Source organism: Sinocyclocheilus anshuiensis, unplaced genomic scaffold, assembly GCF_001515605.1.
Source record: "Sinocyclocheilus anshuiensis isolate Anshui unplaced genomic scaffold, SAMN03320099.WGS_v1.1 scaffold283, whole genome shotgun sequence".
Lineage (NCBI taxonomy): Eukaryota > Metazoa > Chordata > Actinopteri > Cypriniformes > Cyprinidae > Sinocyclocheilus > Sinocyclocheilus anshuiensis.
Genome location: NW_015549605.1, coordinates 3,109,906 through 3,130,363, shown reverse-complemented (window position 1 = coordinate 3,130,363; position 20,458 = coordinate 3,109,906). Strand labels below are relative to the sequence as shown.

General features: G+C 36.5%; 1 protein-coding gene across 1 annotated transcript in view; it reads right to left on the bottom strand.

Annotated features, from left to right (window-relative positions):
- LOC107658732 (dedicator of cytokinesis protein 4-like) overlaps positions 1-20,458 on the bottom strand; it is a 117,769-nt gene that overhangs the window by 7,874 nt on the left and 89,437 nt on the right. The window contains exons 32-45 of the mRNA XM_016447384.1: positions 19,834-19,894; positions 19,440-19,533; positions 19,210-19,358; positions 18,087-18,173; positions 17,588-17,692; positions 17,331-17,472; positions 15,420-15,586; positions 13,823-13,909; positions 12,311-12,487; positions 8,960-9,043; positions 6,874-6,993; positions 6,669-6,790; positions 4,347-4,467; positions 3,866-3,947 (exon numbers count right to left, since the gene is read on the bottom strand). Of these exons, the coding sequence (XP_016302870.1) occupies positions 3,866-3,947; positions 4,347-4,467; positions 6,669-6,790; positions 6,874-6,993; positions 8,960-9,043; positions 12,311-12,487; positions 13,823-13,909; positions 15,420-15,586; positions 17,331-17,472; positions 17,588-17,692; positions 18,087-18,173; positions 19,210-19,358; positions 19,440-19,533; positions 19,834-19,894 (1,598 nt within the window). The remainder of the gene's footprint in view (positions 1-3,865; positions 3,948-4,346; positions 4,468-6,668; positions 6,791-6,873; positions 6,994-8,959; positions 9,044-12,310; positions 12,488-13,822; positions 13,910-15,419; positions 15,587-17,330; positions 17,473-17,587; positions 17,693-18,086; positions 18,174-19,209; positions 19,359-19,439; positions 19,534-19,833; positions 19,895-20,458) is intronic.

The following is a 20,458-nucleotide window of genomic DNA, read 5'->3' as shown; positions in this document are numbered from 1 at the left end:
ATGTCCACCCACCCACACACACACACACACACACACACACACACACACACACACACAGACAGAAAAAAAGACAGATCTTGCTCTCATTTCTTTGCTAACCAGCCAGCACATGAAATAAAGGCTAGTCCTCGTCTTTCCCTCCCGCTAAGGCGACAGTTGTTCTGCTGGGGTGACAGACGGCTATTTCTCAGGGAGAGATAGACTAGCTGTCATGGGGAGCGGCCTGGACCTGCTCAGAACACTAACTTCCTCCTCCAATACAGGACAGGAGGCCACGGCTCCCTTATGCACCCCGGTGATAGTCATCATCAGTCTAGAGTTCTTCAAGCTGCATTTAATGCCATCTGTTATTCTCCAGAAGCGCTTCCTGTCTGCCGCTGCTTTATGGGGGTCTCTATGGGAGGCATGGAGGGCTGCCAAGGGGAGACTATAAGATTACACAAATGTCTCCATACATATTCCTGTTTTTATGACCTGTGTCCGCGAGTAAATACATGCTGGATGGAGGAAGATAAGAAGCCAAGGAAGAGCAGAGGAGAGAGAGAAAAAGAGGGGAGAGTTCTGCTATATATCAGGACGCCGGCTTTTTGTAACCCACAGTAAAACAGCATTAAATGGGCCATAGACTTCGCTGCGCTGTAGCATTTTATTTTTAACGTGGAAATCTGTTTATTATGGAAGCCTGATTCTGAATCAGAGTAAAAAAAAAAGGTAATTGCAATAAAGCTTAAAGTAAGAAAGAGTCAAAGTTGTAATTGCAACAAATAATAAAGATGCAATATGGAAAAACAGTAATAATTTCTCGCAATTGAGTTTATTTTTTGCAATGTGATATATGTCTAAATTACCAGGAAAAATTCATAAGTCATAAGAAATGAAGATATGTCGTACTGTTAAATCTTAAAGGGGACCTATTATGCAAAATTCACTTTTATAGTGTTTGAACACAGTTGTGTGGCTGCAGTGTGTGAAAACAACCAGCCTATGATGGTAAATATCCACCCACTAATTTTTTTATACTCCCAATAAATCATAAATGGTCTCTCAGAACAAGCGATTCCAGATTCTCCCTACGTACACGTCATTGTAGGGAGAAATCCCCGCCCATTTGTGACGGTCTCTGCCCTATAAGCATAAACACTAGGGGTGTAACGATACATGCATTCGTACTGAATCGTCACGGTACGGACGTACTACGGGCACCCGCAGTAATGTAATGCTGTTTGATAACCACCAGCAGAAGAACAGCGCGCGAATGCCATGAGTGGCGCACTTGAAAACAAAGCCACTAGACAGTGACCATGTGCTGATTCTGAACACGTCTCTCACTGACAAAGGAGTATACTTTAAAGGCTTGCACACTCAACTGTTTACGAAATGGAGCTTTGTGCTCGTGTATCCTACCTCTCTCATTCGGCACAAATCCAAATATCATAATATTTATTAATAATATCATTTATATAATAATATATTAACATAATATTTCCATATTTGCGATGTATCTGAATGCTAAATTTATTATTTATTATGTAAATTATAGGCTTTGTATTTCTGTCGCGTTCCAACGGTGACAGAGAGGCGGGCGCGCTGATGTTTGGTTCACTGTATTTTATTTTGATAGAGTACCAACTGCGCAGTCGAGTTAGCAATGCTGGAACTGATACGTTTTGTGTGTGTGCGCCGGCGCGATCACTTCAACTGTTTACTTATATCAGCAGAATCAACTTAAAACACTCCGTCATTTATTGTCTTATTAATAATGCATCACTGTAAAAGGTCTACTTTTATTTGTGTACACTCACAATGAAAACAAAACATTGTGCTTTTGTAAAATAAAGAAAACAAAAAGGATGTCGCTTTCTGCAATTTGAGTTTCCTTTCTGTGAACAAATTAAGCATGTCACAAAAATGAACTGAAACTCAGCATACGTTATGTGTCGCACTGTTTTCCCCCTTGTTTATCTGTTAACTAAATCAAATATATTTCAAGAATTTATTCCTTATATGTATATATATACTGCACATTTTATATATATATATAACATTATAATTTTATATAATATTTAGTATTTTCACATCTAGGTGGAAACATTTTCAATTTGTACTACTGTCTGTTCAAAATAAATGAAAAGAAACCTAGCATAGTAGATTTGTTTTTTTCCTGTTGTATCAATATCGTATCGAACCTTGACCCCCGAACCGAGGTACGTACCGAACCGTCTGTGTACCGTTACACCCCTAATAAACACAGCCCTGAGTGAGAAGCAGCAGTCCGCCATTACTGTTTTCTTGCTGTAGCTGCTGCAGATATACAATGTCAGCACCAAAGAGGCATTACAAGTGTCATGTGTTGAGAACATAGGAGTCTCCTATAGACTCCCTCCATCTGAGCCACTAAGGACACTGTGGTTAAGTTTCATTTTCGAAGGAAATGTCCCGTAAAAAATATGTAAAGTCTTATATAGATATATATTTATTCTGAAAAAGGAATCAACACCAACGCTTCGTGCGCAAACGTCAGCTCCAGGCAAAGTAAGTGCGTCATATTTTGTTTTCCAAATTGCCTTTCTGAAAGAGCTTCTTGGCACTCTGTAAGGCTAATATTGCTAAAGCTACCATTGTCTCTGTCTGTTTTCACTGATACTGCCTTCACGTGCTACCAGAATGATCATAAATAGGAATGTTGTAGTTAAAAATTGCATATGAAAGTAATATGACAATATGCATATGACATTTTAGTGCGTGAGGTTGTTTGTTATTGTCAGTATGCCAGAGCATGAGCTCCTAAAGCTCCGCCCTCTTCTGAAAAGGGGGCCAGAGCAGCAGCTCATTTGCATTTAAAGGGACAAACACAAAAATGGTGCATTTTGGCTCATACCCTAAGGCTCTGTCCACACGAACGTGATTATTTTCAAAACCGCAGCCTTTCTATGCGGTTTGACCGTTCGTCCACACGCAAATGCTGCACCAGGTCACTGAAACGGAACATTTTTGAAAACTCCTGCCAGGGTGAAGATTTTCAAAAACTCCGGTTGCAGTGTTATCGTGTAAACAGCAAAGCCGGAGATTTTGGCTTGTGACGTCGGAGCATGCGCTGTTATCTCCGCCTACTAGAACATTTTTCAGGCTTCTGATTGGCCAACATGGCTTTACGGTTGAGATTATATTGTCACCTGTTGGTTTGGCATGCTCTTGACAGTGCTTCATAGCATGCGTTTGCATTTTCATGTGGACGGAGATTTTTTTAAAAATGGAAGAAGGAAAAACTGTTTATAAAATTACCCATGTACGTGTGGACATGGGCTAAAAGTGTCAACTTTAACAAGCTATAAAATCGTATCTGTGGGGTATTGAGCTAAACTTTGCATACACACTCTGGGGACATTAGCAAAGTGGGTAACTTATTTTACATCTTGTAAAAAGGGGCATAATAGTTCACCTTTAAGACTCAAATACCAAAAATAAAGTTAAAACTAACAGGAAAAAAGTCACAGTTACTGGAATAAAAGGGTAACTATGACTTTGCATTATAAGAATCACAAATAAGAACAAGTCACAAATAAGAATTATTAATTTTTGTTGTAAAAGTTTCCGTAACTTCAGTTTTGCATCAACAAGTTATAATTTAGGTTTACTAACCTCTCTCTGACCTTTAGGTAAAAAAAATACTTAAAATGAAGTATAAAAATATCACCAAGAATGCTTGGTCGCTGTAATATTTAACATGTGTTCTTGTGTTACTGTGCCGGCATCAAACCTCAGTAGCTCTGCTGTGTGAACACCGAAATAAAAGCTTGATATAGACATACTGCAAAAGAGCAAAGGTTTGGAATGGCTGCTCTGAGAGCAGACAGACTCTTCTCACCTCTGGCACTGGACGGAGCCGAGCTGGTCACGTTGGGAGAGGCAGAGTGATTGGAACTGAGACTTGAGGTAGACGGACTTGGCTGGAAAGAGAAGAAAAAAACGTGAGAAACATAAGAAAGAGTCCTTCCCAGACTTCTTTGTTGTCAGTCTATAATATGGACAGGTTATACAATAATCATTCGGGATAAAAGAAAAAAGCTAAATGATCTGTCCGTCCAGTCTATAATTCACACCTACAAATCCGATTCTCACAGTGAGAGAAAAGACAGAGACAGGAAGATTAAGCGGGGTTGTAAGAGAGACAGATGAAAACAGAAAGAGGGCAATTAGGAGAGAAAAAGAAGCAGAGAAAAAGAACAGGAGAGAAAGAGGGAGATTAGGAGGAAATATGAAAGACAGCGAGAGAACAGAGAGTCTGCCGGTGTGTGTGTGTGTGTGTGTGTGTGTGTGTGTCCAATGGCAACAGCCCAAGCACTCACCTGCATGTTGAAGACTTCATCTGAGCTCTCTGATTGGCCCGTGATGTTGCTCACTTCATTGGAGGCCTGCGACGACAGCGAGGATGACGAGTAGCGGTTGACCGCTGGGTAGCTGAGGGGACTGAATAACATACGATAAAAATGGGGACTTTAACAAGTAGCATATTAATTATTTTATTTTAATGCTGTCATTTTCATGGTGAGAATAAAGTGAATAATGTGAGTCATACAATTAAGAAAAAGTTATATGAGACATTTAAGATTAATACAAGAGAAAAACTCTAAAATACATTCAGGTGATACTTTGTTAAATCAGTTAAACCTATCTCTGAATAAAAATGTTGTCTATTAAGAAGTAGCATCAAATTTTGGTGAAAATTTGTGTAGAATTGGCTAGAAGATTAGTAAAGTTATCATTTTGACATCTTAGAAAAATATTAGCTCCTAATCAGCCAATATGTTGATATTTGTTGCAATTGGCCAATAAACATTTTTGACTGATCAATAAACTGACTTCTCAATAAATAATGAACATGTTCTGCTTTGAAATATTTTGAAAGTATTTTGTGTAAATACTGTGTAAACAAATGTTTAATTTCTGCATATTTGTCTTAAATATTATATTTAAGATTTTGGATTGGTAAAAATGAAAATAAATTATTATTATTATTATTATTATTACTACTACTACTGTGTAAACAAAGGTTTAATTTCAGCATATTTATCTTTGTGTCATCATTATATTTTATAAAATATAAAATATATTAAATTAATACTTTATAATACCGATTGTCAATAATAAATAATATTAAATAAATATTAAATAATATAAAATATTATCAAAATATTATATTTAGGATTGTGACTTGTTAAAAAAAAATGACAAAAATATATTATTATTATTATTGTTAAAAACATAATATTCTTCATAAAATTACTGCTTTTTGTTGGTTTCGATTGCTCATTTGTAAGTCACTTTGGATAAAAGTGTCTGCTAAATGACTAAATGTATATGTAATATTCATGATCAATATTTTATCATTCATTAGCAGTACTACAACTACTATTACAACTACTACTAATAATAATAATATGACTGATAATACTATTACTTATAATAATCATAATACTAATCATCATCTTCAATCATAAATTAATTAATTCATAATTAAACGGGTGGTTGACTGTTTTTTTTTCTAGGCTTGATTGTGTTTATGGGGTGCGGTCTAACGTGTTAATGCTTCGTTTTTTTTAAAAAAGCATTATTTTTCACATAATTTATCTTTATTCTACACTGCTCTGTCCCTTCTTCTATAAACGCGTTGATGATGTCCTGTTTTTATGAAGCCCCTCTCTCAGAAATAGGCGATGGGCTCTGATTGGTTAGCTGGCCCAGTGTGTTGTGATTGGCTAAACCGCCTCTAGTGCACGTCTAATCGTCACGCCCCTCACCTCAGCGGCATGTGCTCCGGTTGTATTGTAAACAACGACGTCGTCAATATTGCTTATCAATTTGAGCCCGATTGAGACCCAGAGGATATTATTGAAGAGGATCGTGCAGAACCTGTGCAAGCACAGCTCTCAATGGTATGTTTTTTTTTTTGCTGCTGTTGTCTCATACTTTTAGATACGCTGTTATTTGTGAGGAACAGGATTAAGAAGCACTGCTTTAGAACATTGATTTTGAACCTTGCGAATCCATTAGAAACGTTAGAAGACAGAATCGCGATTCATATATAAATAGATTTTTTCGTGCTCCCCTAGTTTTCACGGCATGGCAACAACTCTTCCTCTTCTCTAAAGCAGCACAGCATGGCCTCGCCCCCTTTGTTGCATGTTCCCGGGGGCGGGGTTTATCTGGGTTTGTGATGTCACGAACCCAGGAAGTAACTCGTTGTAGTCCCTACAAGCCGTTTTTGTAGGCATTAAACTGCCTTCATTTTAAAAGACGGTATCTCCGTTTGCATTGAACTTTCAGCGTTGTAACTTTGCAGATATTGTTTATGCTCAAACAGCAACAGAACACACTAACTAACGTTAAAAAAGTGAAATCGCAATCAACCACCCCTTTAATTAAATCAATTGATTTTGGAGTCAGTGGGAAGAATGCAAGCATATAATGCTATCCACAGAAAGTGAGATAAATTTATTGCATCCAATCACAGTAAATTGCAGAAATTAGCATGCTATTTTTCCCCCAACCCTACTTATATTACATACATGAACATTGTATCTTCTATTAGCTATCCTGCTCTCTAGATACAAGCACTAGCCACTAAAAAAACCCAAATTGCCGACTCAAACCCGAAAAGAGCTCCTCACCTGCGGCGTGACACCACACGCGCTCCTCCCTCTGGACTCATTATGTTGGGTGCTGAGTTTCTTCCGGCTCGAGGGCTTCCGTTGAAGTGGATCGGACTGGCTCGCACATAGGCTGGAAACTCCTTCAGAGCGTGGGAAGGACAGAAGGATGAATGCATGACGAACGGCTTGGGAAATCAGAAAGAATCTGACTGCTGATATGCACCTGTATGCCGAGGCTGGATTTCATCAGATGAAACTGATCCACCAGTTTCTTGTGCAGAGGCCGCATGTCCTGAGGAACAAACTTCTCATGCACCGTCAAACCAAACTCCAGTATGTGAGCCTGAAGCACAAACGATGGGTTTTAAAGATGTGAAATGTTCATGAAAATTAATTTTAACCTAATTAAGTAAAACAGAATATTTAGTGGCAAATTATGTAGGGGAGAGACATGATTGTATCCACTGAGATTTGAATAGATCATGAAAAGTAGGCTATATATTATTGAGTATTTGCCCACCCACTTTTTTTTCTTTAAAATAATGCAAGAAATAAAGTCTAATCTGCAGTATACTGTAAATGTGGGACTCGAATTTGAAAAACAGCCTCAACTGCGAGAAAAACACTTAGGCCCAATCCCAATTCTACCCCTCCGTTTCGCGCGTTCACGTGAAGGGGTAGGGAGAGAGAGAGAGAGATGAAAGTTGCGTGTATGCGCGTCTGTGCGTTTCTCTTTTTAGAGTTTACTTCAAAAACAGCGATTTTATCTTCTCATTGCTGGAAAATATAATGTAGCGATTCAGTATTTAAACTGTTATTAATAAAAGTCGTGGGGCAGCTTGACAAGTTTCTTTGCTGCTGGATGTGTGAGCTGTGCGATATCTAATGTGTGTGTGTGTGTGTGTGTGTGTGTGTCAGTAAGCAGCGCGTTAATATAGAATGGTAATTAAAGGCTCTAATGCACACACCAGCACACCAGTATAGGTGTGTGTATTGTAGGAGCTAGACGACATATGATGACGTGTGACATATAGTAGTAGTGTCCCAATTCTTAGGGGAATATTTTCACCCCTACCCCTTGACACTCTGTTTCAAGGGACAAGGGGAAGGGGTAGGCGGAGGGGTAGGGGAAGGGGTATAAAATAGAATTGGGATTGGGCCTTAATTTGCAATTATTCGCAAATATTAGAAATAATTGTCCAAACTGTGACAAAGTCGCTAATGTGAGATATATTACACTGTCATAGACTGAATTATGAAAGATAGTTTCAAATACCTATCTGAGTTGCTAAAAGAGAAAAAAAAAAACTCAATTGTGTTATAATGGAAGAAATAATTTGTCAAAATATGAAGACGAAAATAAGTTAAATGGTCTCAGTAGCGAGAAATAAGTCTCAAATGTGAAAAATAAAGTCGCAATTATCAGAAAAAAAGTCATACTTCTAAGAAATGAAGTCCAAATAGTGAATTAGTCACAATAGCGAGAATTAAGTCTGAAATGTGAGAAATAAAGTCGGACTTATCCCAAAAAAGGCAAAATTATAAAAAATTAAGTACAAATTGTGAAATACTATCAACAGCGAGAAATAAATCTCAAATGTGAGAAATAAGGTTGCAATTATCCCAAGAAAGGTGCAATTATAAAAAGCAAGTTCAAACTATGAAAGTCTCGTTAGTGAGAAATAAATCTCAAATGTGAGAAAGCTGCAATTATCCAAAAAAAGTCGCAATTATAAGAAATGAAGTCAAAATTGTGAAATAGTCTCAATAGTGAGAAATAAGTCCCAATTGTCAGAAATAAAGTTTCAATTATCAAAAAAAGTTGCAATGTGTAAAACAATCTAAAATGAGTTGATAATGAACATTTTCTGCTTGCAGTTATTTAGCATGGATTTTATGTAAACAAAGATCTAACAAATCAAGAGTAATAAGATGAAAGACATTTACTAAAGCAGCAAACAGGATACATTTTTATTTCATGTTGTCTTTTAAACAGCTCACTTCATAATTAAATGATCAGCAAAATATTTTCTCCCCCTTCAGTCTTTAAAAGTTCACTTTCATGCTTGTAACTGGCTTATATCCATGGTTACTGTCTAGACAACAGCATCATGTGCTCGGCCCTGGAGATTTCTTGGTTACTAAGCAGCAAGGGCATGAAGGGAAGAAGTGAGACCAACAGAAACCCAGCTAGTGCAGATCTTAACGGCTAAATCCCAAATGCCTAAACAGACGTGAATGATGAGCGCGAAACATCATAAATGTATGTAAAATCTGGTTTAGATTATATTTGGTTTAATGAGACAAACCTGCTCAAACATGAGCTCTCGGAGACGGCCGATTTTGTCTCCGTCTTCGGGGTGATTCATGATGTAGTCCTTCACGAAGAACGCCTGCGAGAAATAAAAGACACACAAAATTACACTCCTTAACCACAATGCATTGTGCCTCGACAGCCTCCACATGTTTTGTGATGAGAGTTAGAATTTACCTTGACATCTTCAGCAAACAATATCATGCATAGTTTAGACTTGATTAACTTTCTGTTTTAAGGGACATGAAGTTCTGAAACCAAATAAAGTGCAAGAATGTGAGCTTAAAAACATGCATGTTTTCAGATCTTCTAAGCTAAAGGGGAAGGAGAAAGAACAGACGGTGTATCTGTGTCCGATCTGTTCCAAGGACGATGGACTGGTATCTCCAAAGAAACAGTGGGAGAGCAGAAGTTTCAGGAGGCACAACTCTCAGACTTCAAAGATTCCAGCAGGCAGATTTTTCCATTGCCTCGAATATGACATTTGGCCTGAACACCAGCCGAATGCTACCAGCAGATGGCCATTTAAATTGCAACTGCACGCTACACCTGCAGATCACTAAAGCAACTCACAATCACAGTGAGTTTTAGTGACAAAGTGGCCGGAAGTCATTGATTTTGGCAACTTTATATTAATTATATTTTTAAATAAAAACATTTTTTTTGGTCACACTTTATTTTAAGGTCCAATTCTCACTATTAACTAACTACTGTATTAACTATAACTTTGGCCTCAATAAACTCCTAATTTGCTGCTTATTAATAGTTAGGTAGTTATTAAGTTTAGGTACTGGGTAGAATTAAGAATGTAGAATATGGTCATTCAGAATATGTGCTTTATAAGTACTAATACACAGCCAATATTCTAGTAATACGCATGTTATTAAGCAACTAGTTAATAGTGAGAATTGGTCCCTAAACTTAAGTGAAAGCTTTTTATAATAATAATTAATTATTCCATTTTGTATATATGTTCCAGAATAGTTTCTATTTATATCTTTTAAGTGCATTTTTCCTTGACAGTGTCACTTTTAGTATGCTCCCTGCTTTGGATAGATGTATATTATATAGAGCATTTTACAAATACATTTTAATTAAAGTAAAAAACAAAAAAATGTTTCTCTTATATCTAATATTGTTTTGCTTTTTTAATTGAATAATTTAAATAATTTGAATAAATGAAATAACTAGATTTAAATGAAATATTTTAAAACTATTATTTCCAGAATTTATTTTGGCTTTGGTACAATGAGAAAAGGTATTTAATTTGGCAAGACATTGTCAATAACATTTGGCAATAACATTGTCTCATAATATGTACTACTATATGCTATTTTTCGTACACGGTACAAATTGATTTATGTACATGAAAAAAAGATTTCCCAATTTGGGAAAAATTTCTGTCAGTAAAAATTCTACAATCTTTTCAGTGGTGAAAGTTCTGAAAGAAGGTTTTACCCAATTTAAGAAACACCACACGACTACCAGCACATTTTGGTACCCATGATTAGAATGTAACAACATGAAATCAATTTGAAGGTGCATCAGTGTTCCCCTCGGATAAGCACTATTTCATATTTTCATTATAATTTTGACTTCCAAATTTTGGTTTCATTTGCAAAAAATGGCATCTGGACACTCTGTCTTTCACAATTTGTCATAATTTCTCAAACTCAAAATTGGTGGGCGATGTTATGATATAGATAAATCAGTTTGGTTTCGATGCCTTCTTAGTTTTGTCATTACCTCTATGATTTTGCTGATACTTTTATCCAAAGTTTTATTTCATGCCTGGGGGAAATAAAATGATGACCTTGTAGCACCATACTCTACAATTTGAGTTACAATATCTTTTGAGAAAGGTTTTTGAGCATTTAAAGGAATAAAAATACCCCTGACTTACACAAATTTCTCTCAGATTTCTGGAGCTACTAGATTTAATTGCAGCTACCTGTTGCAGTCAAACGCCATTTGAATGTGATGAACTCTGGGACAATTACTTGTACATTTGTGAATTATTTTCACAAGAATTTAAGAAATGGGATAAACATACCTCTGCCTTACTAAATGATATTCTCTCTGCACTTCTGGAGAAGGCGCAACTATCAGGAAAGTCTGAAAATCGTTAGGGCGAGCCAATTAAAAGCGAGGGGCTTGCAAATGAGAGGAATTTCAGAGTGGAATTTCCTTGAGGGCTGACCTTAACACGCAGAAATGAGAGTAAATATTAACACCGACAGCTGGAACGCTCAATAAACAACTTATTGGCAATGCTGTCATGTTTGTGCTCCAAATATATTAACTGCTGCTCATCCCACAGGGCTGTACAGTGCGACATATATGTCGCACGTGCTACAAAAAAACTGGTCTGTGCGATGAATAAATTTACCACTGTAGCACGAGTGCGATACAATTTTGCATGTTCATAACACAGCCGCTTAATAATGTGAAGTAACAAAGATAAAATAATGACAAAGATTTTTATCTTTGCTAACTTTGCCTAAATGTCTGCCATTGTTTTTTATTTTATATTTTGTTAAGGTGTAAAGGGGTTATGTTTCTGCACTCTTCCATTTTTAGCAAATTAAGAAAACTTTGTCTAAAACAATTTTTGTGATGGTTTGTATTTTTTGTGCTCTGTATGGAACATTAGTGCCTGTTTAAGTGATGAACTCCATTACTTGTGTTTGTTTCAGACATGATAACAGACGTTTTATACTTGTGCTACAACTTTTTGGCCTGTGCTACAAAACTTTCAACCTCTGTAGCACCAGTGCTATGTGAAAAAAAAGTTAACGTACAGCCCTGTCCCAGACACTCAGCCTCAGGACGCTCAGCCTACATGAAGTGAATTTAGTGCAAATGTACACTCTGGAACACGTACAAACACAAACTCGCCTGTATACGGTCGACTCTCCTCATTAAAGCTGCTCTCTAAGGCTATCAAGGTAAATACTGCAGTGACACTAAAGCGAGGTTGCTATGCAACAAGCACTCATACCATCTGGAAAGAGCTGTTGTATTCGCTCAGAATATGACTTCTTTGAGATACTATAGATTTTCCCATGGGGTTCACAAGGGGAAAGATTTTTCTTTAAATGCTAGTGTTTCTGTAGATTATCGGCAGAGTACACAGGGAAGTTACAGCTGAGATATTCTCTTTCGGACAGGCTAACCACGCATTAGAACTCCGAAGGGGTCCCAGAATTCCCTTCGGCCATCTGAAGGCTCTGTGTTCTCTGGCAGAGGACACCGGGAGACAACCTTGAGAGCGTGCGTGTATACATTTTTCAAACACGAGGTGGTCTTGCATCAGTGAGGACTTGGAATACATATAATATACAACCTCCTGATAGCGAGCGAGACCTCCGTTGACAGCCGCGTCGATGACTCCATTGAGACACATGGTCAGGGGGTTGATGTTCTGCATCTGCCGGGTTTGACATTGCGTGATCAGCGTCCGCAGTTGCAGGTTCTTGTTCTCGATGACCTCGATAGCATTCTCCAGAGGACTCACCTCCACCTGGGGCCAAAAAAAACTGGTTGAAAAAAGCTTTCATTCAATGTTTGGAGAACTTTAGAAGAGCAACGAATTTAGTTTGTAGGCCTGAAACGTAACTTATGCAAGCATGGGAGTGTAAAAGCTTCTAGCTTTTGTTATGATTCTTATTGACTTTCTTTATTTTCTTTATAATCCAAAAAACTATTTTTAAATTGGCACTACCAATCAAAAGTTTGAAGTCAGTAAGGTTTTTTTATTTTTTATTTAAGAAATTAATACTTTCAGTAAGGATGCATTAGATTCATGAAAAAAAAACTTAAGTAAATACTTTTACATTGTTGTTTAGGAACCTATTCATCAAAGTATCCTTAAAAAAAGTATCAGGGTTTCTAAAAAAAATATTAAGTAACAAAACTGAATGGAGTAATGGCTGCTGAAAATTTGAAATAAATTAAATTTTACGATATATTAAAATACAAAACTGTTAGTTTAAATTGTAATATTATTTCACAAAATTACGGTTTTTATTGCATTTTTATCAACTAATTCCTGCCTTGGTGAGCATTTATTTTTCATAAATCAATCAATCAATCAACCTTGCCGCCCCCAAACTTTTGAAAGTTATTGTACATTTTCAATTGGCTTTGTGACTTATACTACTGTTCACAAGTTTGGAGTTTTTTTTTTTTTTAAGAAATTAATATTTTCAGCAAGGATGCACTGAATTAGTTAAAAAAAGTAAAGATTTTTACATTGTTACAAAATATTTATATTTAAAATAAATGCTGTTCAGGAACCTATTCATCAAATAAAAAAATTATTATCAGGCTTTCTACTTAAATATTAAGTAACAAAACTGAAGACTGGAGCAATGGCTGCTGAAAATGTGTAATAAATTAAATTTTACAACACAAAACTGTTTAAATTGTGTAATATTTCACAAAATTACTGTGTTTATTGCATTTTTATCAAATAATTGCTGCACTGGTGAGCATGAGAGACAACAATTATACTACAAAAACAATCCTTGTTGTGAATAAGATTATTTTGCTACACATTAGGTTTCACCAAATGGTGCCATTTATTACCAATTAAGTTAAAAAGTGTGCATATTAATAAAAATATCAAACAATTTTCAGTCTCTCTACTACAATCTCTACTTTGAAAGGTAACTATATCAGTCCCACTGAGCATTCGTTTCCAACATTAAAAAAAAAGCACAATAAGTATTTACTACAAGACCAAAACACTCACAATGCATTGTCTAAGCATTCACATTTACAGTTTGTTCCTGACCTTAATGCGCTGGGTGTGAGAATCATACCAAAGGAAAAGTTTCATGGGAGATCTACTTACCAGCTCTCTCCTCTCCACTTCAAACCAGCGTGAGATGCCTGGGAGACTCTGAACAAGCGTTAATGTTGTTCTTTCTACCCACAGACTCTGAAATTCAAAAGCAAATGCTCATTGACACACATCAGAGTTCAACCCGTCAGAGAAAGTCCAAGAGATCCCATAAGGCAAAGCGGTTACAACATATTCAATGAACGAGTGACTTTCCTACTCCAGTATGTATAATACATATCATTTAATCTACACTTTAAACAGCTCATTCTCAGCAACACAGTCCGCTTATCAAGCCACACTGCTCCACATATTAAATTTCACATTCATAAATTCATTTCCCATCCAGCACAGCCTGAGAATTAACCTGAGCTGGCGCAAGTATAACAGAGGAAGCTCTGTAAGAACTTCAGATGCTTGATTGTGATATTCAAAACCACCTCAGTCCAATACAATCGTATCATCTGGATAGCGTCTCAGTTTACCTCTAAATGAGATTTTCAGACATTATTACTGGGCGGTAAGTGGACCGGGGTGGTGAGTACCCCCGGTGTCTCTGAAAATATAATATCTGGCAGGCTAAACAGTTTATTTCAAACACAGTAACCACCGGAGGTCGGGGGAAATATAACCCCCACACACACACACACACACACACACACACACACACACACACACAATGGCCGGCAGACACTGGAAGTGAAGGAATGAATACACAAGAGAGGAAGAGTGAAACACAGGAGATGAGAAAAAATGACATCAAAAGAATGCCGAAAAAGATGGAATAAAAAAATCCTGTAATAAAAAACTCACACATTATTTACTCACCCGCGTTACTTTTTCTGCCGTCTACACTTTTTGAAGAATTTTCTGGTCAGTTTTGATCCATACATTTACAATGAACATGGTCAGGAGTCTTAAAGCTTCAAAATGGACGGTAAAGGCACTATAAAGGCAGTTCATATGATTCGTGCACTAAATTATAAATCCTAAAAAGGCATACGACAGTTTTAAGAAACCGAGTCATCAGGATTCTGCCAGATTTACTGAATAGAAACAGTTTGTGTTGCACACTAAATTTAAGTTGCTAATCACAGAATAACACTGAAATTAGCTGACCAAATTTGTGACCAAATCATTCAATATTTTAATCCTTAGAAAGCTGTATTTATTTTGGGATAAAGCAACTGCTAAGTAAATAATGCCAATTTAAATGAATCATTGATCCAGTACACAAAACAGGTCTCAATGAATGAAAACTGGAGTATTCTGATTCATTCAAATACTGATTCAACAATACATATGCTGCAGTTAACAGCAAACCAGAGGTCTGTTTATCACAAACCTATCATATCAGAGGGCTTGGAATATAGTCATATGAACAAATTTCATGGTACTTTTATGGTGGTTTTGTATCTTATTTTGAAGCTTAGAAGCTCCAGTCTCCATAACAGAAACTGCATGGAAAACAGAAGCCAGCACATTCTTCAAAAGATCTCCTTTTGTGTTTCACAGCAGAAAAACAGTCAGACAGGTTTGGAGTGATATAAAAGTAAATAAATGATGACAGAACTTCAATTTCTGAAATACGCTCTGGCCACTAGCTCACCTTAAATTCGTTTTCTTTGTCTTTGGTGCCCTTGTGAAACGGGCGGTCGTAGCGAAACCTCCAGATGTGGTTAACCTTATAGTAGCTCTTGATGTTGTCGGGGACGCCGTCACGCTGCAGGACGTCCTGGCTGTCTGGGATTGGTGTGACAGCATAGATCTGAAGATCTGCATGAAGGTTCGTCAAGAAACATGCAATATGTGTTGCTCGAGCACAAATGCATTTGAATAACTTCTTGAACAACTAAAAGTAATGTTTACTTTATTAATATTAAATGAATACTTCATTATTATATTATATTATATTTGATAAAAAATGCTGGGTTAAATGCAATGCAGCGTTGGGTAAAATATGGACAAACCCAGCGATTGGGTTGTTTTGACCCAGCATTTGGGTTAAACCCAATAGCTGGGTTTGTCCATATTTTACCCAGTGCTGGGTTGTGTTTAACCCAGCATTTTTTATATGACATTACATTATATTATATTATATTACTTTACAAAAGTGTTTAATAACAAATTTTGCTTTGGTATCTCCTACTTCACTCTCAGTTCAAATGCAGACAGTTGGAAATCATCCTCCGCAAATGTTTAAATAACCAACATCTTGTGCCTCACAGACGTGAGGTCTCATCAGCACATAAATATGAATCGAGCAGGGCAGATGTCCAGGAAGGCCAATGATTAATCGCCGGCTTGGATAACAAAACGCTGTGCTCATGTAGTTTGACCGGCCCTGTCTGCTCTAATTGTGCTGAAGAGGACATCACATATTCACCAGGCTCCTGGCCTCCAGGTACATGTCTCATCAATTGAACAAACGCTCTCCTGCGACCCACCGTCTCCATGCCTGATATGCGTTCTGAGAGGCAGGGGATTGATTTTCAGCCACATGGGCGTGTATTTAAAGCGGGCAGCTCTGGCCTTCTGCTTGTTCTGAAAAACCTTGTTGTAGTAAGGCCTTCACACATCTCACAAGGCTTCACATATCTCGCACTGCGCACTGACACTGTATAGAACATATAGAAAATCCGTTTTGTGCATTAAAAAGTGGCTTCTGGGATATTACGCCAAGTTTTTACTTTTAAAAATTATAAAACCGTTATCAGCAATGTGATATTGAGAATTATTACAAAATTCCTCTTCATGAAATCTAATTTACATAAGGTAGGGTCACATTTACATCCAAATGCTAATTTAATCCACACCAAATGAAACTCACACCCCAGAATTTTGATATAAACTGCTTAAAGGGGTCATATGATGCTTTTTTAAAGATCAAGCGTCTCCCTGACATGGCTGCTTCAACACTAACTGCGGTTACTGAAACCACGCCTTCTTTCTTTGCGTGCACATTTGGGCGGCATTATGCTAATATTTCCACATAGTGAGGTAGATATGTGGGGGCGTGTTAGAACAAGCCGTTTTAGGGGGGCATGGCAGAGTCTTAACTTTGATAAAGAATATCTCTTTGGTTTTGAGACTTTAGTCTTTGTAACTTCAGGGATCTTATCTATGCACAATCAGCTTGTAACACTCAAAAGAGAAAGGAAAACTTGAAATCGCATCATATGACCCCTTTAAATTAGCAGGATTCTGCCAGATTTACTGAATGGAAACATCTGTGTTGCACACTAAAGTTTAAGACTTTATACTGTTAGGGGTTAGTTCACATTTGTAACTCTTAGTATGAGAAATAGTAATGGTGATGACACGAGCATTTTTGCTGCTAATAGTAAAATTAGTAAATCAGTTAGTTAGGGCAACCTGACATGAGTTAAAGGAACTAGGACAATAACTACACAATGCAAGAGAACAGTTCTTTAAAACAAACAAAAAAAAATGCTAGTATAAGACTATCTGGTGTGCAAGTGTGTGCGTTCGGAAAAGAGAAGAGATGTCTGGAGGATACATTGGGCTTCAGCCTGGTAGATGGTCTGGTCAGGCTGGTTGGCGTGTTGCATTGCGATGGCATGAGGGAACTCATTGAGCATGCGCTGCTGGAACGCCTCCAGACGCTCGTAGTCATGACCACGGCACACAAACTCCTTATTCTGTACAACACACACACACATATACACACATTCTGGTTAATACTGACACCAAGTGGACTTCAGAGATACTGACAGTGACATCTGGTATGCTGCACGATGTCAGGATGACACATACCCGTAGAAAGAAAGGGAACTTCTTGCCGTAGAAGCCCACTCGGAAGAACTCTGGCTCCAGACGCTGTTGGTCCATTATTTTATCATAAAACGAAGCTTCCATCATCTGTGATTTGCAGTCATATAATAAGCAGAAAATACAATTAATACCGTTTTTCAGTTATAGGGACCATATTGTACACATTTTATGCATTTAATTAACTAAAAGTTAAAACTTTCTTGCACTAAAATAAAGTTGTAGATGACCATTTCTACATTCTGACATTTACATTTTTTTTTTTTACCTTCTAGAGTTACGTACATGACCTCTTATTTGATTGACCAACATTTTTTTCATGTGAAATGATCAACAATGCAGCCAAGTTGCCAATTAGGGGTTGATATGTACTGTAAATGTAGGTAATCTTATGTTAATGAGACTCCATTGTTTTCCATGTGTTTCTGTTAATAACTGGCTTAATGCAAACAACTGTCTTCTTACATAAAAAGTTTTAACTCACCCTCATTTTGCTAAGGTTTCTGTAGTCATAGTAGGATTCGTACTGGTCCGCTAACTCTCTGCACAGGATGATGCCGTTCTCCCAACACTAAAGGGGTAGAGAGGGGTATTTTAGTTCACATGCAGTTTCATAACACACCAGTAGGAGCCACTAGAGCACCATCAATACTTTGAGAACCAACGACATAGTCAAATATGCAAGATTTGGATGATTTGCAAGATGGTATGAAGAAATCTGGTTGATTTTAATTCAATATCTGGTCAAAAAAGAAAAAAAGAAAAAAAAAAGAAATAAAAAAAAAAAGAAAATGCAGATTATATTTTCCTACAAAATATATATATATATTAATTTATCTTGGCAATCTTGACATTGAAAAAGAACTGCTACTTATTTTGTTTTAATGATTGAATTTAAAAATATACATTAATATAAATAATTAGCAAAATATAAACTGCTTTTTATTATCCTAAATCTTGGAAATCTAAAATAAAATTAAATAATTAATATTTTCATGCAAAATATATATTTATAAAAATTTTCTTTGGCAATCTTGACATTGAAAAAAAAAACTTCAGCTACATATTTTGTTTTAATGACTGGAATTAAAAATATGAATTATAAATAAAATGTCTGTAGCAAAATATAAACTGTTTTTTATTATTTATTTATTTATTAGTTGAAAATGCGCTACATATTTTGTTACTACATGTTTAGTTTGTACTGTAATAATAAATGTCATGATGTGATATTTTTTGTATTCACTTTTGCTTTCAACTGCAATATTTCATATTGTCTTTAAAAAGTCCATGACATTTGTCGAATATCCACGTATTGTTCTTATGCACATCGTTTATTATGAGGAAGCGTTTCAGTCCTATTGCTTCCTAAATCCACCAGCACAACAGATGGCTTCAGCCATGAGGAAAGCAGACAACAAACGCACTGATTTTTTATTCTCATCAAGTGATTAGGTGATTGAGGTTACTGATTATGTAAATGCCATTTAGTTCTCAAGGACAACTACTCAAAATACAATCACGCACTGATAATTTAATAGCAGGCTGAGAGGAGCCACGCGATGAGAAACGTGACAAAGACAGGGAGGACGGCAGAAAACACAGACCTTTCCACGGTCAAAGTTCTGGATGATGGTGAGGTGCAGATACTCCTTCCTCTGCCACTCACTCTGCATCGGGTAACTCAGAAACTCCCGCAAGGGTCTCTCAGACCATTCCAGCAGCTCGTCGTACAGCAGAAGTGTATATGAGGCCTCTGCACACATAAACACGTCATCAAAATATATCTGTTAACCGTATCTTCAAACTACTTCTGGTTCACGTCATGCTTGAGTACCTGTGTAATTCTGCGCTTTCAGATGCAGGTCATACAGCTTGTGAATGTAGCGGATGTACATTTCCTCTTTATTCAGCTCTGTTTTGTAGAAGTTCTGTGGAAAAGAGACAAAGAGTGTTGGAGTGTGGATATGAAGTGCTTCAAGTGCTTTTCGGCACTGATTTTCACTGTCGGTCTGGTTCCTATGAACGAATTCATATGGATAAACCAAGGAGACTTGGAGAAGAAGTGCAGAAAGCAGGAAATCACTCCACAATACAGCCCTCAGCAGTGAAAGACTGTAGTGCTTCCACCATGAATTAAAGCATCTAAATCACTTCCCGTGTTAACACACAAACATTTAATCTAAAAGACAAAGACAAATAATGCCACTAAAGATTATAGTTAAACATACCAGCAGACTGACTGTACAGCCAATCTTTTTTCCATCCACTTCCCCCAACTTCATACAGTCTCTGTAAAACACAAAGAGTGTAATTTTGTATCTATGAGCCAAAAAAGTGACTAAGGCAGAAATTAAGAACAATGAACAATTTTATTTACTTAATACATTTTAACTTTCGATTAGGTTAAAGTTAACTGAAACTTATATTTTTAAATGTGTATTTTAATTTTTTTCACCAATAAAAAGTGAGATGAAATAATAAGTAGCTTCATTACTGTATTTGTGTTACTCATTTTTTAATGCAAAAATACTACAATATATCGCATTGGTAAGTAAATATATCTTAAGCAATGATAAGCATTTCGATGCCCAGCAACGTTCAAAAGTTTGGGGTCAGTAAGTTTTTTTTTTTTTTTAATGTTTTTGAAAGATGTCTTTTATGCTCAGCAAGATTGCATTTATTTATTATCCATTATAGTCAAAAATGTTTAATGTTGTATTTATTTGTATTATTTTCAGTTTAATTCCAGATTACTTATTTTTTTACACACTATAATTGTTAAATTATATAAATTATATACATAGAAATTATGTAAATGTATAATTGTTAATTTTAGTTCATTTAATTTTAGTA